Source organism: Somniosus microcephalus, chromosome 31 (assembly GCF_052327205.1).
Source record: "Somniosus microcephalus isolate GS21.2 chromosome 31, FLI_Smic_1.0, whole genome shotgun sequence".
Taxonomy (NCBI): domain Eukaryota; kingdom Metazoa; phylum Chordata; class Chondrichthyes; order Squaliformes; family Somniosidae; genus Somniosus; species Somniosus microcephalus.
In genome coordinates, this window is record NC_141017.1 from 37,962,346 (window position 1) to 37,979,639 (window position 17,294).

General features: G+C 50.2%; 1 protein-coding gene across 1 annotated transcript; it reads right to left on the reverse strand.

Annotated features, from left to right (window-relative positions):
* Nucleotides 1-1,931: 1,931 nt before the first annotated feature.
* LOC147097764 (ras-specific guanine nucleotide-releasing factor RalGPS1-like) lies at nt 1,932-13,847 on the reverse strand. Its single transcript, XM_085971856.1, has 4 exons — nt 13,741-13,847; nt 12,134-12,249; nt 4,627-4,731; nt 1,932-2,058 (listed from the first exon to the last, which is right to left on the reverse strand). The coding sequence occupies exons 2-4, from the start codon at nt 12,218-12,220 to the stop codon at nt 1,960-1,962; spliced, it is 291 nt and encodes a 96-aa protein (XP_085827982.1). The 5' UTR covers nt 12,221-12,249; nt 13,741-13,847; the 3' UTR covers nt 1,932-1,959.
* Nucleotides 13,848-17,294: the final 3,447 nt, after the last annotated feature.

The window sequence follows — 17,294 nt, forward strand, 5'->3', positions numbered from 1 at the left end:
GTCACCATGACCCCTGAAACTAATCAGTGGGAGGGGGCGGGAATAGTCTGCTGGAATCAGAGGGGGAGGGTTGGACGGCAACACACTCAGCAGCAGGTCTGGCCAACAGCCCCGCTCTCGCAAGCTACCCATCGCAGAGCTGCAGCATCAAGACCACACCATCGATCTAAAAATCCAGGCTGACACTCCCAGTGGAGCGCCGCACTGTCGGAGGGGCGGTACCGAGGGAGAGCGCCGCACTGTCGGAGGGGCGGTACCGAGGGAGCGCGCCGCACTGTCGGAGGGGCGGTACCGAGGGAGCACCGCACTGTCGGAGGGGCGGTACTGAGGGAGCGCCGCACTGTCGGAGGGGCGGTACCGAGGGAGCGCCGCACTGTCGGAGGGGCGGTACCGAGGGAGCGCCGCACTGTCGGAGGGGCGGTACTGAGGGAGCGCCGCACTGTCGGAGGGGCGGTACCGAGGGAGCGCGCCGCACTGTCGGAGGGGCGGGACTGAGGGAGCGCTGCACTGTCGGAGGGGCGGGACTGAGGGAGCGCTGCACTGTCGGAGGGGCGGTACCGAGGGAGCGCCGCACTGTCGGCATTGCCGTCTTTCGGATGAGACATTAAACCGAGGCCCCATCTGCTCTCTCAGGTGGAAGCTGTGAGGAGGATGTCGAGAAACTCCAGTACGATTTGGACAGGTTGGGTGATTGGGCAGAAACATGGCAAATGCAGTATAATGTGGATAAATGTGAGGTTATCCACTTTGGTGGCAAAAACAGGAAGGCAGATTATTATTTGAATGGCAATAGATTGGGAGAAGGGGAAGTGCAAAGAGACCTGGGTGTTCTTGTGCACCAGTCGCTGAAGGTAAGCATGCAGGTGCAGCAGGCGGTTAAGAAGGCAAATGGTATGTTGGCCTTCGTAGCAAGAGGGTTCGAGTACAGGAACAAGGATGTCTTGCTACAGTTGTACAGGGCCTTGGTGAGACCACACCTTGAGTATTGTGTGCAGTTTTGGTCGCCTTATCTGAGGAAGGACGTTCTTGCCATGGAAGGAGTACAGCGAAGATTCACCAGGCTGATACCTGGGATGGCAGGAATGACGTATGAGGAGAGATTGGGTCGATTGGGCTTATACTCACTGGAGTTTAGAAGATTGAGAGGGGAATCTCATTGAAACCTATAAAATTCTGTCAGGCCTGGACAGACTAGATGCAGGAAGGATGTTTATGATGGCCGGGGAGTCCAGAACCAGGGGTCATAGTCTAAGTATAAGGGGTAAGCCATTTAGGACTGAAATGAGGAGGAATTTCTTCACCCAGAGAGTGGTGAACCTGTGGAATTCTCTGCCACAGAGGGCGGTGGAGGCCAGTTCATTAAATATATTCAAGAAAGGAGTTGGATATATTTCTTAAGGCTAAAGGGATCAAGGGATATGGGGAGAAAGCAGGGACCGGGTACTGAATTTGGATGATCAGCCATGATCTGATTGAATGGCGGCGCAGGCTCGAAGGGCCGAATGGCCTACTCCTGCTCCTATCTTCTGTGTTTCTATGTAAAAGATCCCATGGCTCTATTTCAATGAAGAGCAGGGAAAGTTCTCCCCGGTGTCCTGGCCAATATTTATCCCTCAATCAACATCACTAAAAACAGATTTTCTGGTCATTATCAAATTGCTGTTTGTGGGAGCTTGCTGTGCGCAATTTTGGCTGCCGCGTTTCCTACATTACAACCGTGACTACACTTCGCTGGATGCTTGTTGGGTAAGAGGATCAAGGGATACGGAGCCAAGGCGGGTCAATGGAGCGGAGGTGCAGGTCAGCCGTGATCTCATTGAATAGCGGAACAGGCTGGAGGGGCCGAATGGCCGCCTCCTGTTCCTGTGCTCCGAGCAGCAGGTCACGCCACACACTGGCCGCACATTCCCCACTACAGTCCTTATCTGCAGAGTGCCAGACAATCGGTCCCCTCAGCGGTTAATGGATGGGAGTCACCTTGACCCGCTCCCCCAATGTGGCACTTGCCTCAGGTTGGATGGCTTTGAAGACGGGAATGTCCAGCACGGTGATCTGACTCTGAAACAAAACACAGATCATTCGGGGTCAGCCACAGGCAACACACAAGATATGAAGTGTGAGCAGAATCCTTTCGTTAACCTGCAAGCCGCCGAAAATAGTTCTAAACACACCAGCAAAAAAAAAAAAACCAACTGGCAGCTAATTTTTGCACTGCATCGAATACATTTTACAACCAGACATTTCCCCCGACCGGCACAATCTGCTCCTCCGAATTATTGCCGACTCCCTCCCCTGATCTGACACACATTTGCGTCCTCTGTGGCTCAGTGGGCGGCACCCTTGCCTCTGAGTCAGAAGGTTGTGGGTTCAAGTCCCACTCCAGAGACTTGAGCACAAAAATCTAGGCTGACACTCCAGGGCAGTGCCGAGGGAGCGCCGCACTGTCGGAGGGGCAGTACTGAGGGAGCGCCGCACTGTCGGAGGAACAGTACTGAGGGAGCGCCGCACTGTCGGAGGGGCAGTACTGAGGGAGCGCCGCACTGTCGGAGGGGCAGTACTGAGGGAGCACCGCACTGTCGGAGGGGCAGTACTGAGGGAGCGCCGCACTGTCGGAGGGGCAGTACTGAGGGAGCGCCGCACTGTCGGAGGAACAGTACTGAGGGAGCGCTGCACTGTCGGAGGGGCAGTACTGAGGGAGCGCCGCACTGTCGGAGGAACAGTACTGAGGGAGCGCTGCACTGTCGGAGGGGCAGTACTGAGGGAGCACCGCACTGTCGGAGGGGCAGTACTGAGGGAGTGCTGCACTGTCGGAGGGGCTGTATTTCAGGTCTGCTCTCTCTGGTGGACGTAAAAGATCCCACGGCACTATTTCGAAAAAGAGCAGGGGAGTTCTCCCCAGTGTCCTAGACAACATTTATCCCTCAACCAACATCACTGAAACAGATTATCTGGTCATTATCACGTTGCTGTTTGCGGGAGCTTGCTGTGCGCAAACTGGCCAACGCATTTCCTACATTACAACCGTGACTACACTTCAAAAGTACTTCATTGGCTGTAAAGCTCTTTGGGACGTCCTGAGGTTGTGAAAGGCGCTATAGAAATGCAAGTCTTTCTTTCACACTTCGCAGTGACCAAGGGCACAAAGAAAAACTTTGGTAAACCAGCGGCTTAAATCGGAGAAGTGGGAAAGAACTTGAATCACAAGTTCAAAAATGTGAAATAGTTGCCGGCCAATAAACTGGTCAGGTCTTAAAAATATGGACCAAGAGCTGGGAAGTGGGATTCGGCTCTTCTTCGGCCAGCACGGACACGATGGGCCGAATGGCTTCCTGCTGTGCTGTAAATTTCTAGGATTTTTTCTACAGGTATTTTTCCCCTCACTCTTCATTCAGTCCTGAACAGTCTGCTCCAAAACCTTCCATGCCTGCCGCTCCCTACCACCTCCCTCCGACGCCAGCCTCCCCTCCGGTATCTTGCCTGTGAGCATCAGCAGCAGACACTGCGATCATCCCCGACCCAGATGTGGATGTTCGTACATGAACATCGGTAGCAGGGATCATTGGGTTTCTCCAACATTTCCCCCTCCCAATCCCGGGGGCAGGGGTCAGCCCAACCAGCTGCAATCAGATAACACCACAGGTTAGGAATCAAATGTGGGATCTGTTGCCTGGTATCACACTGCGTTGCCCAGCAAGTCTCTGGGGAAATCTAGAGATGGACCTTAAATCAATTCTTCATGGTTTGAATATCTCACTTGCTGCTCACCATCCTGGCACCATTGAGACTGAAGAAATTTGGAATGGCCCCCCCCAGATTCTCACCAACTTCTACCGGTGCACCATCGAGGGTATCCTGTCCGGCTGCATCACTACCTGGTACGGTAACTGCACCGCCACAGACCGCAAGGCTCTACAGATGGTGGTGAAAGCTGCACAACATACTATAGGAATTAAACTACCTGCTGTCCAGGATATCTACCCCGAGAGGTGCCGGGGGAAGGCCCTGAGAATCATCAAAGACGCGAGCCACCCCAGCCACAACCTCTTCGCCCTGCTCCCATCCGGTAAGAGATACCGAAGCATATGGTCTCGTACCAGCAGGTTTCGAAACAGCTTCTACCCCCAGGCCATAAGACTCATGAACGAATAATTTATTACTGTATTTCTATTAGTATTTTTATCATTGTTATGCCATATTTATTCCAATGTTGGGAGGACTCGTAAAAATCAACATTTCATTGTGCAGTACACACGTCTGCTGCACATATGACAAATAAAATTGAATTTGAATTTATAAACCCAACTCTCATGATGCCCCTCCCTCCCGCTGTCCGTCCCGATCTATCTCCCTCCCCCCAATCTCCCTCCCCCCAATCTCCCTCCCTCCCTCCGTATCTATCTCCCTCCCTCATCACCCTCCCCATCTATCTCCCTCCCGCTGTCCGTCCCGATCTATCTCCCTCCCCCCAATCTCCCTCCCTCCCTCCGTATCTATCTCCCTCCCTCCCTAATCACCCTCCCCATCTATCTCCCTACCTATCTACCTCCCCCCACCCCCATTTCCCCTCTCCCTCCCCCACACCCCATCTACCTCCCCCCCCCTCCCTCCTCTCAATATCCTACTTACTGCAAACTGTTCTGGGATCACCATGAGAATGTCAAACACAACAGCATCGAAGCTCTTCCCGAGGTTACGGGATCCTTCCTCTATGGCCGCCACAGGTGAACCCTTCTGAAAGCGGAGAAATCTTAGGCTCAAAACAGAAAGCAATTCAGCAGCAGGTATTCAGGCCAACAATGCAGACAGTTTGACGTTTCTAACAAAATTCAGCACGTTTCATTCACTCTCCCACGCCAGGTTTTTTGAGAAACATTCGCTGAAGTACGTTTTTTTGAAGTGCAGTCACTTTGGTTTTTTTTATAAACATGTAGGCAATGCGACAGCCAATTGGTGCACAGCAAGATCCCACAGCAGCAATGCGAGAAGGATCAGATAACCGGTTTTTAGTGATGTTGGTCAGCACACCGGGGAGAACTCGCTTGCAGCTCCAGGACCGCGACTCTCACACAGCCTGACTGGCGGAGAAGGAAGATGCGAGAGAGACGGTCACTCCTGCTCTCAGGCCTTCTGTCAGTCACATCCACTGGCACGGACGGAGGGAGCCACCCACCATCTGAGTCACAGACAAAGACTTTCACAGAATCACAGAAACTCACAGCACAGAAAGAGGCCATTCGGCTCATCGTGCCTATGCTGGCTCTTTGAAAGAGTTCTCCAATTAGTCCCACTGCCCCCACTTTTTGTCCATAACCCTGTAATCCTCCAGTATCCGTCCAACTCCCTTTAAAATTATTTATGGAATCAGCTTCCACCACCTTTTCAGGTCGAGTATTCCAGATCCCAACAACTCTCGGAGTGAAAACATTCCTCCTCATCTCCCCCCGCTTGATCTTTTGCCTGTGATTTTGAATCTATGACCTCTGGTTATTGACCCACTCTCCAGAGGGAATACATTTCCCGATCTACTCGATCAAAACCTCTCGCCATCTTGAAAACCTCGATTGGGTCAATTCTTAACCTTCTCTGTTCCCAGGAGAACTTCACAGAAACCCCACAGTGCAGGTAGAGGCCATTTCGGCCCATCGAGCCTGCACCGACACATATCCCACCTGATCCCCGTAACCCCTACACCAACACATATCCCACCCTATCCCCGTAACCCCACGTATTTAATCCCCCTAGCACTAAGGGTCAATTTATCATAGCCAATCAACCTAACCCGCACATCTTTGGACTGTGGGAGGAAACCGGAGCACCCGGAGGAAACCCACGCAAACACGGGGAGAATGTGCAAACTCCACACAGACAGTCACCCGAGGCCGGATTCGAACCCGGGTCCCTGGCGCTGTGAGGCAACAGTGCTAACCACTATGCCACCGTGCCAACCTGTCCTCATAACTGAAGTCCCTCAACCCTGGAGACATCCTGGTAAACCTCCTCACTCAGGCCTTTACATCTTTCCTGCAGTGTGGTGACCAGAATTGTCCACAAAACTCCAGCTGAGGCCAAGCCAGTGATTTATAAAGTTCCAGCATCATCTCTTTCAGTTAAGGTTCGTTAGTTGACATTAAAGAGTCAACACAGAAAACCCGGTGATCTGCTGCCACCCTGTGGCCAATATATAAACTGCACTGAACTCGTCAAAGTGATCGATTGTCCCAAAAACTCGCCGAGGCCTCAATAGTCAATGTCATGATTGGCTACCCCCCCACCCGCCCCCTCCCCCAAACCACACCCGCCCCCTCCCCCCCACACACCCACCCCCACCACACCAATTCAATTCAAATCGCTTTATTGGCATGACAAGTTACATCTTATGTTGCCAAAGCATCGGAAAACATTCATGTTTGTTCACAAAAATACAGATCTATCCATACAGTGTATAAACAGATATATCCGAGTGTATAAATATACTTTCATATAATTTATATATACTCTTTTCTTATATTTAGTGGTTGTCCCTCTGTTTATGGCAAGCTGTAACATAGTGTGCCGCTAGTGTTACACAATTTCTCTCTTCCCCTAGTAGGTATGGGAGTTTTTGGTCGTCATTCAAATTTCTGAATTCCGGGCATATTTTTGTGAATTTTGGGTAGAAATTCTCCCTTATGCCCTGATATTTTCTACAAGCTGTGAGGAAGTGCATCTCTGTCTCCACCACTCCCTGACTGTAGTGAGAGCATATCCTGTCCTCTCTTGGTAGCCGGGTCTGTCTGTGTCTACCTTTTTCGATCGCCAGGCTATGTTCACTAAGTCTGTACATTGTCAGGGTTTTTCTCAGTTTGCTATCCTTTACTATGGTCAGGTAATCAGCTATGTTGTATTGTCTGTTTAGGGCCAAGTAGCAATTGAGTTTGCTTTGGGTTTTTGTTGTTTCTGCCCAATATGACAGATATTTTTCCTTTTGCTTAGCGACGATTGTGTTGGGTCGAATTCTTTGTGTTACGCTGTCACTGTCCTGGGGCTGGTTATTGTTAGTAGTGTTATTAGTTACTTCACTGAGTCCCAGGACTAGTTGACTGAGGGTATTCTTCTTTATGGTCCTCTCTTGGCATTTCAGGGCGTCGTAATGGTAGCATTGGGGGTTGCTCATTTCTAGGTGTTTCCAAAATTTGGTGGCTCTTTTTTGGATAGTGATTATTAGTGGATATTGGCCTAGTTCTGCCCTGCATGCATTGTTTACGGTTTTCCTTTGAGTCCGGAGGATACTTTTACAGAATTCTGCATGTAGGATCTCAATTGGGTGTTTGTCCCATTTTGCAAATTCTTGTTGTGTTAGCGCCCACACCTCACTGCCATAGAGTGCAATTGGTTCAATGACTGATTTGAAAATTTTGAGCCAAATGCTAATTGGGATTTCTATTTGGATTGATTTTTTAATGGCATAGAAAGCCCTTCTTGCTTTCTCTTTCAGTTCATTCACAGCCAGTTTGAAATTTCCCGTAGAACTGATTTTTAAGCCCAAGTATGTGTAGTTAGTGGTTTGTTCAATTTTGGTTGTTCCTAGTGTGAAATTTATTTTGGGTCCCTGATGTCTGGATCTTTGCTGGAACACAAGGACTTTGTTTTTTGGGGGATTTATTGTCAGGGCCCAAGTCTGGCAGAACGACTCCAGCAGATCTAGGTTCTGCTGTAGACCTTCCTTAGTTGGTGACAGCAGAACCAGGTCGTCTGCATAGAGGAGGAATTTAACCTTGGATTCATATAGGGTGAGGCCGGGTGCTGTAGATTGTTCAAGTAGTTTTGCCAATTCATTTATGTAAATATTAACCACCCCCCACACACCTCACCCACCCCCACCTCACCCCCCCACACACACACCTCACCCCCCCCACACACACCTCACCCCCCCCACACACACCTCACCCCCCCCACACACACCTCACCCCCCCCACACACACCTCACCCCCCCCACACACACACACCTCACCCCCCCACACACACACACCTCACCCCCCCACACACACACACACCTCACCCCCCCACACACACACACCTCACCCCCCCACACACACACACCTCACCCCCCCACACACACACCCACCTCACCCCCCCCCACACACACACCCACCTCACCCCCCCCCACACACACACCCACCTCACCCCTCCGCACACACCCACCTCACCCCCCCGCACACACACCCACCTCACCCCCCCCACACACCCACCTCACCCCCCCCCACACACCCACACACCTCACCCCCCCACACACACACACCTCACCCCCCGACACACACACACACACACACCTCACCCCCCCCACACACACACACCTCACCCCCCCCACACACACACCTCACCCCCCCCACACACACACACACCTCACCCCCCCCCCACACACACCTCACCCCCCCCCCCACACACACACACCTCACCCCCCCCACACACACACCTCACCCCCCCCACACACACCCACCTCACCCCCCCCACACACCCACACACCTCACCCCCCCGCACACACACCCACCTCACCCCCCCCACACACCCACACACCTCACACCCACACACCTCACCCCCCCACACCTCACCCCCCCACACCTCACCCCCCCACACCTCACCCCCCCACACACACCTCACCCCCCCACACACACCTCACCCCCCCCCACACACACCTCACCCCCCCCACACACACACACACCTCACCCCCCCACACACACACACACACCTCACCCCCCCCCCACACACACACACCTCGCGCGCACGCGCACGCGCGCACACACACACTCATTATCCACTGGATTAACTTAAAAGACACAAAGAGAGGCAGCATTGGACGCAGCGCATACAATTACAAAAGGATATCGATAGATTAAGTGAATGGACAAAACTGTGGCAAATGGATTTCAATGTAGGCAAATGTGAGGTCATCCACGTTGGACCTAAAAAGGATTGAACAGGGGACTTTCTAAATGGCAAAAAGCTAAAAACAGTGGAGGTCCAAAGAGACTTGGGGGGGTCCAGGTAAATAGATCATTAAAATGTCATGAACAGGTACAGAAAATAATCAAAAAGGCTGATGGAATGCTGGCCTTTATATCTGAGGGGGTAGAAGTTATGCTGCAGCTGTACAAAACCCCGGTTAGATCACACCTGGAGCACTGGGAGCAGTTCTGGGCCCCACACCTTCGGAAGGATATACTGGCCTTGGAAGGAGTGCAGCGTAGGTTTACCAGAATGATACCCGAACTCCAAGGGTTAAGTTGCGAGGAGAGATTACACAAACTAGGGTTGTATTCCCTGGGATTTAGAAGGTTAAGGGGTGATCTGATCGAAGTTTTCAAGACATTAAGGGGAACTGATAGTTTCTCTCTATCTACCCTATTTCCGCTGGTTGGGGAGTCGAGGACTAGGGGGCATAGTCTAAAAATTAGAGCCAGACCTTTCAGGAGTGAAATTAGGAAACACTTCAACACACAAAGGGTGGTAGAAGCTTGGAACTCTCTTCCACAAACAACAATTGATGCTGGGTCAATTGTTAATTTTAAATCTGAGATTGATAGCTTTTTATTAGCCAAAAGTATTAAGGGATATGGGGCAAAGGCAGGTATATGGAGTTAGATCGCAGATCAGCCATGATCTCATTGAATGGCAGCACAGGCTCGAGGGGGTGAATGGCCTCCCCCTGTTCCTATGTTCCTAATAGTCACCTCAAGTGTGAAGGGTTTAGTACGAGGCTACTATTTAAACTATTCAATGTTAATTTACAGGCTACTGTAGAATAAGAGGGGGAAAGTGTGTATGGCTATTTTAATAATTGAAAGTAATTTCTATTCCTTTCAGAAGAGAATAAAGTTAAATTGCGATAATTTGCACTTTTAGAATAAAAGCCTCAAGTTGAAGTCAGCCGGTTCCCCAACATCAGATTCTGATCAGCAAGATTCAGTTTCACCTTTAATCCGAAGAAGCACGTTCCATAAAGCAGTGTGTACAGGATAAACACGAGCAAAGCTGATCACAGCCAGGGCTCGATAATGCTATCTAAGCCCCTGGGCCTGGAAGGGGGAAATAAATTAGCCAGAGGTCCAACAATCCTATTTGCAAAGTTAAAGAGTCAACAAGATCAGGCTATTTGCGATGCCCTCCATAGTCCAATAGCTGCCAACACAATGTCTGGGCTCCCACAAAGGACGGCCACTCAAGGAAGACACTGAGGAACATTAATTTTTTTTCTTTAAAACGACAAATGATATTTTCTCTCAGTTCATACCTGACTAGGAGAGAGTGAACCTCGTCCAATCTCCTCTCAGAGCGAGTGCAGAGAGTGAAACTCGTCCAATCTCCTCTTAGAGTGAGTGCAGAGAGTGAACCTTGTCCAATCACCTCTCAGAGTGAGTGCCGAGCGCGCGGCAGGACAGCACACTCTCCCTGCCATTTCCTCTCGTCCCTTCCCTCGCTAAGCCTTTTCTTGGTACCTCCACAAAGCAACAAGATAGTGACCGAGTCCTCTTAGTAGAGAGTCCGGAGTGAACTATTCTGTGCCTTTCTTGGAGTACGTACCCTGGATGAGGTTATGCTCCCACCTTTTGGCTTCATTGTTCTTGCCCCAGAGAGTTGGGCAGGCTGCCCTCAGTGCTCTGCCAACACTGGTCTTAGCTGGACACCAGGAGATGTGAGAAGCTGGAGAAAGGCCTTCCCCAACGACATGTCCTATCCAGTGCCAGCTTCGCTCGGTGGTGGTACTCTTGCCTCAGTCAGAAGGTCACGGGTTCAAGCCCCACGACAGGACGTGAGCACTTAATGTGCAATCAACACAGTGTCAGCATCGGGCGAGTTAAGACCCAAGCCCAACTTGCCTTCAAGCAGTCATGAAAGATCCCACGGCATCATTTGAAGAAGAGGGGCGAGTTCCCCTGGCCGACATTTCTCCCTCACACAACCCAACCAAAAACAGAATAACTGCTCATTGATCTCACTGCCGTTCCTGGGACCTTGCTGTGTGCAAATTGACTGCCACGTTTCTCAACATTACAACAGTGAAGATCTTTGGGATGTTACTGAGGATGTGAAAGGTGCTAATTAAATGCAGCCACTTTCTTCCCACCTCCCAGCAGAGCTGAATTCAGCAAAATGGGAGAAAAAGTCATTACACAGGATATACGGCACAGAAACAGGCCATTCGGCCCAACCAGTCCATGCCGGCGTTTATGCTCCACTCGAGCCTCCTCCCGTCTTTCCTCCTCTAACTCTATCAGCATAACCCTCGATTCCCTTCTCCCTCAGATGCTTGTCCAGTCTCCCCTTAAATGCATCTATACTATTTGCTTCAACCACTCCCTGCGGTAGCGAGTTCCACATTCTCACCACTCTGGGTAAAGAAGTTTCTTCTGAATTCCCTATTGGATTTCTTGGTGACTATCTTATATTGATGGCCTCTAGTTTTGCTCTTCCCCACAAGTGGAAACATTCTCTCTGTATCCACTCCATCAAAACCTTTCATAATTTTAAAGACCTCGATTAGGTCACCCCTCAGCCTTCTCTTTTCAAGAGAAAAGAGACCCAGCCTGTTCATCCTTTCCTGATATGTATACCCTCGCATTTCTGGTATCATCCTTGTAAATCTTCTCTGCACCCTCTCCAGTGCCTCTATATCCTTTTTATAATATGGTGACCAGAATTGTACGCAGTACTCCAAGTGTGGTCTAACCAAGGCTCGATACAGGTTTAGCATAACTTCCCTACTTTTCAATTCTATCCCTCTAGAAATAAACCCTAGTGCTTGGTTTGCTTTTTTTTATGGCCTTGCTAACCTGTGTTCCAACTTTTAGTGATTTGTGTATTTGTACTCCGAGATCCCTTTGTTCCTCTACCCCACCTAGACTCGCACCCTCCAAGTGATAAGTGACCTCCCTATTCTTCCTACCAAAATGTAATACCTCACAGTTATCTCTGTTGAACTTCATTTGCCAATTATATGCCCATTCTGCAAGTTTATTAATGTCCTCCTGTAATTTGTTGCAGTCTTCTTCAGTATTGACTATCCATGTTCAACCAACTCCAGTGCATTATTCCACACTCAATCTAAAACTATTTTATCTAAAAAAATACCCTCTCGATCCAGTGATAACATTCCTACCTCTGGTCCAAGACTTGACTCCATGTCACTGGACGAGTCTTTGGTCATTTCCGTACCACCTTCAAGAAACTCTTCAACCTCTTGCATCACTCACAGACTTATTCAGGGATTAAGTTCTGTGAAGGAAATGGTGAGCGTCAGGTTTCACAGTCCAAGAACCAGAGGTTATTCATGTGACCCAACCACTTTATTTAGTGGAATAAGTTCAATAAATGAGTTGCAGGAGGGATTAAAAGTTGTGACTTGAGAACCTGGCAGTTCTACTTTAATCATTTGCCTTTTGCTCTCAATCTCTGAGCTGCTGGGGCTGTTCCCATTAAAGGCGAGCCAAGCCCTCAAACTATTGCCAGGACCAGCTGTCATAGCAGCCCTCCCTTTTATGATAAAGAGCACAAGGCTTCTTCGGCAGCACCTCCCAAACCCACGCCCTCCACTGGCTAGAAGGACAAGGGCAGCAGGCGCATGGGATCACCACCATCCCGACTTGGAGGTATATCACCGTCACTGGGTCAAAATCCTGGAACTCCCTCCCCAACAGCACTGTGGGAGCACCCTCACCACACGGACTGCAGCGGTTCAAGAAGGCTCGCTGTCAAATTTTGCTTGATAACTCTCCTGTGAAGCACCTTGGGACGGTTGACTATGTTAACGGCGCTATATTATATTAATGCAAGTTGTTGTTGTCATATATCTTTCCATTGCCCCCATATCCTTTTTAAGTACGGTGATCACAGTTTACAATATGCCAAATACAATCTCACTCACGCTTTGTGAAGTGTATCACTTCCCTGGCTGGTATTGTGTGGCCCTACCCACACTTGCTAAAATGTTTTTCTCGCCAATCACTGCTTTCAACTTTTGAAAATCCGCGAGGTTTTCCCCCTCTTTCCACCCCGCCCCCATTCCCACTACAACTAGATCCATTCCATGTAGTTCTGTATCCTTCACTGTAGGAATATTAAGATTGTCTATATTTTCCAAAAGAACCAATAATGATTAGGTATCGCCGGCCTCAGGGCCACTCCGTCACCCAGCCTCGAGGTTGCAAGACTATGTTCATCAATCTTTGTTTTCTCAGCACCACAAGGACAGTTAAACAACTAGATTTCCAATTACAGCACCAAGCTCATTTATTTTTTCCAATTTACAATGTCTTTCTTGATCGCACAAACCTCCAATCTACCCACAAGACCCTTGCAAAGAACTTCCAAATTCGTTCATGGTAATGGAGTTTCAAACCCACTGCCTCAAAAGGATGAGCTGCTTTAAGGGCCTTGTTAAATCTAGGACAGGATGTTGCATTAGCACAAGAGCTGGTGCCAGTGTTAATGTCACACAATTCTTGGAATGTGAAAAGGGCTTTTGAAGTTTTTAAAAGAAAAAAAAACAATCGCATGACAATGAAACAGACACAAGCCATCTCCGTCCAGGACAGGCAGGTCAATACTCACAGCCTTCGGCAGCTGAGATTTGGACAAGGTCCACAGAAAGACTCAGGCAGTGTGTGTTGCCGGACCCTCACTCGCCCCACACACCAGGAGGTCTTACTCCAGCCCACACGCCTCACTCCAGCCCTGCTGGAACCCGACAATCCAACAAGAACTCACAGTTGCAGAAGTGATTTCCTTCCCCCAGCCCCGGGGGAACCTGTGCCAAATATTACAAGAGGCAAAAAATTAAAGAGCCACCTGGACCTCGGCCCGCGCACGCGCACATCTACCGCTCATCCCGTCCAGGTCAGTCCCTGGGGCAGTTAAAGGGACACAGCAATAAATATTGGCCAGTTAAAGCAGCCAATTGTGTGCACCAATGGCACACTGTACTAAAATGCACCAGGGTAGTCTGGTATAAATACATCATCTATATTAAATATACGTTATTTTTATTATATTATTAATATATATATTAGTGCAGACCTGACTATTCCAACACACTCCTGGCTGGCCTCCTATGTAAACCTGAGGTCATCCAAAACTCGGCTTGCCGTGTCCTAACTCGCACCGAGTCCCGTTCACCCCTGTGCTCGCTGACCTACATTGGCTCCCGGTTGAGCAGCGCCTCGAGTTCAAAATTCTCATCCTTGTTTTCAAATCCCTCCATGGCCTCGCCCCTCCCTATCTCTGTAATCTCCTCCAGCCCCACAACCCCCCCCCGAGATATCTGCGCTCCTCTAATTCTGCCCTCTGGAACATCCTTGATTATAATCGCTCAACCATTGGCGGCCGTGCCTTCAGCTGCCTGGGCCCTAAGCTCAGGAATACCCTCCCTAAACCTCTCCGCCTCTCTCTCCTCCTTTAAGCCACTCCTTAAAACCGGCCTCTTTGACCGAGCTTTTGGTCACCTGTCCCAATATCTCCTTATGTGGCTCGGTGTCAAATGTATTATCTTATAACACTCCTGTGAAGCGCCTTGGGATGTTTTACTATGTTAAAGGTGCTATATAAATATAAGTTGCTGTTGTTGTATTATTTTATCCTGCCTTCCATCCTATCACAAACCTTTCCTTTTGTTCTTTCCTCCCCTCCCCCCTTTCCCTGCCTCCGCACTTACTTAAAACCTGTTGCAACTCTAACTTTTTCCAGTTCTGACGAAAGGTCTCAGACCTGAAACGTTAACTCTGTCTCTCTCTCCACGGATGCTGCCTGACTGGCTGAGCGGTTTCCAGCATTTTCTGTTTTTATATTATTTCAGGTATAGATTTGCTATCAAGTGTCGTCCAGGGTAAGAGTGGCTCATTTTGGTTTGAAAGTGTGGCCGAGTCTGATGTCACGCTTTATAGACCAGCTGCTCGTGCTTAAATAGTGGAGGCAAGAGCTGCAAATATGAAATGAAAAGAGGAAACAGCAGAGCAGGACGATCAGCATCTCAAGTCACACACCATCCTGACTTGGGAATATATCGGCCGATCCTTCATCGTCGCTGGGTCAAAATCCTGGAACTCCCTCCCTAACAGCACCGTGGGAGTACCTTCACCACACGGACTGCAGCGGATCAAGAAGGCGGCTCACCACCACCTTCTCAAGGGCAACTAGGGATGGGCAATAAATGCCGGGCTTGCCAGTGATGCCCACATCCCGTGAACGAATAAACAAAAAGCTAAAAGTGAGGTCGAAAGAGTCTTGGGAGAGTCAACGCTCAACGTGCCCAACTCAGGCAGCGCGGCCAATAGAATGTTGAGCTACACAGCCGAAACACCGCGGTGCGAGATGGAGGATGCGGTAACCAAACTGTACAGGGCTCTGGTCAGAGCGCACCGTGAGCAGATTCAGATTCAGATTCAGATTCAGATTAGATTTATTTGCCATATGTAACAAGTACAATGGAATGCTTGTTCCCCGTGGGGACGCGTCAGCTATACATACAGCGCCGCGTTCAGAGTCAATACAATGGCTTCCCGTGGCAGTGGGAGCACGATGTCCCTCAGCCGCTCCGTCCTCCTCTTCACCGCGGCCTCCTCCTCACTGTTGCCGGCTCCACGTGTGGTGGCCTGCTTCTCCCGCTCTGGCCACCTTGCCCGGCTCCCCTCCTCCCATCCGGACTGCGAGTTACCCGAAATGGAGCTGCCGGCTCTGAGTGTCCAGTTCTGATTGCCGAGGTGGGGACTGTAGATATTGTGAGGCACAAGGCATCGCTGTCGCGTGGGGCAGGCTGGATGGACCAGAGGGACCTTTTCCTGTCTGTCGTTGTTCGTAAGGGAGGCAGTGCGGAGAGGGCTGATCGATGAGGAAAGACTGGAGAGACTCGGGCTTTTCAGCCTGGGAAGGAGGTGCCTGAGAGGAGAGTTTATAGAGATACAAGAGTGAATAATGTGGGGCTGGTTAATCTGGGACCAGCATTGTCTGTAGAGCCAGGAGCAGCAGCAGCAGCAGTAAGGTGGGGAGTGGGAGCGGTGCCGAGAGAGGAGCAGCCAGTGATGGGGGGAGTTTACTGCGGGGAAACAGTGAAAGACTGTTTCCGCAGGATGGGCGATGGGGAACAAGAGGACGGAGACCGAGGATTCTCACTGGAAGAACCAAGGGGGAAGGGAGAAGGAAGGATATTAGACCATGGGATGCTTCACCACAAGTGGCTATTGAGGCAGAGAATAGAACATTATTTCAAAGGAATGGGAGAAATATTTGAAAAAGAGGAATATAAAATGATGTGGGGGGAATGGGGTTACAGGAGAGAATGCCAACACTGGCACAGGCATCGCGGGCCGAATGGCCTCCTCCTGCACTGCAATTTCTATCATTCTATGAAAACTCTTCTTCGACATAAAAGTAACAATTATAAGACCATAAGAATTCGGAGCAGGAGTCGGCCACACGGCCCCTCGAGCCAGCTCCGCCATTCAATCAGACCATGGCTGACCTTCGACCTCAACTCCGCTTTCCCGCCCCATCCCCACATTCCTTGATTCCCCCAGAGTCCAAAAAAATCTATCGCTCTCCGCCTTGCATTGTACCGTGAACGAGGCAGGCTGGGGGATGCGGAGGAGCAGAGAGAATCGGGAATTCAGGTCAGCAAGGCATTGAAAGCAGGCTCAGGCCTTCAAAAAAGCGAATGGATTACCAGGATTGCGGGAAGAGATGAGGAATATAAAAGTCGTGGTGCAATGGTGAACCTGTCTCGAACCTCAGTGAAACCACAGTTGGAGACTGCGTGCAGGTCTCGGTTCCACACTGCAGGAAGGACGTTGAGGCAATAGAGAGGGTGCAGAGCTGATTTACTAGGATGCTCCCTGCTATGTGGCAATACAAATATGAAGAAAGGATTGAAAAGTTGGGGCTGTTTTCATCGGAACAGAGGAGATTCACGGGGTGGTTTGATAGAGGTGTTTAAAATTATGAAGGGATTGGACAGAGGAGACAGAAACAGACTGTTCCCAGTGACTGAGGGGGAAAAATTCAGTTGGTTTGTGGCTTCCGTTAGCGCCTTAAGAGGGCGCTAATGGGGCGCAAAGCAACTAGCGCCCGGGCGCGGCAATGTTTGCGCCGCTCGCGAAATTAACTAGACTTTTGCAGCGGCGCTAAACAATACCGCCACGATCTCCTGCGCCAGCAGATCGTGACGTCAGTCGAGTGCGCAACGCCCCGGTAGCGCCCCGGACCGGATATTGAGTGGCGCCCCCTGCCTTACCGCCTGCCGCTAGCAACGACATGTTGAGGGGAGCGTTTTG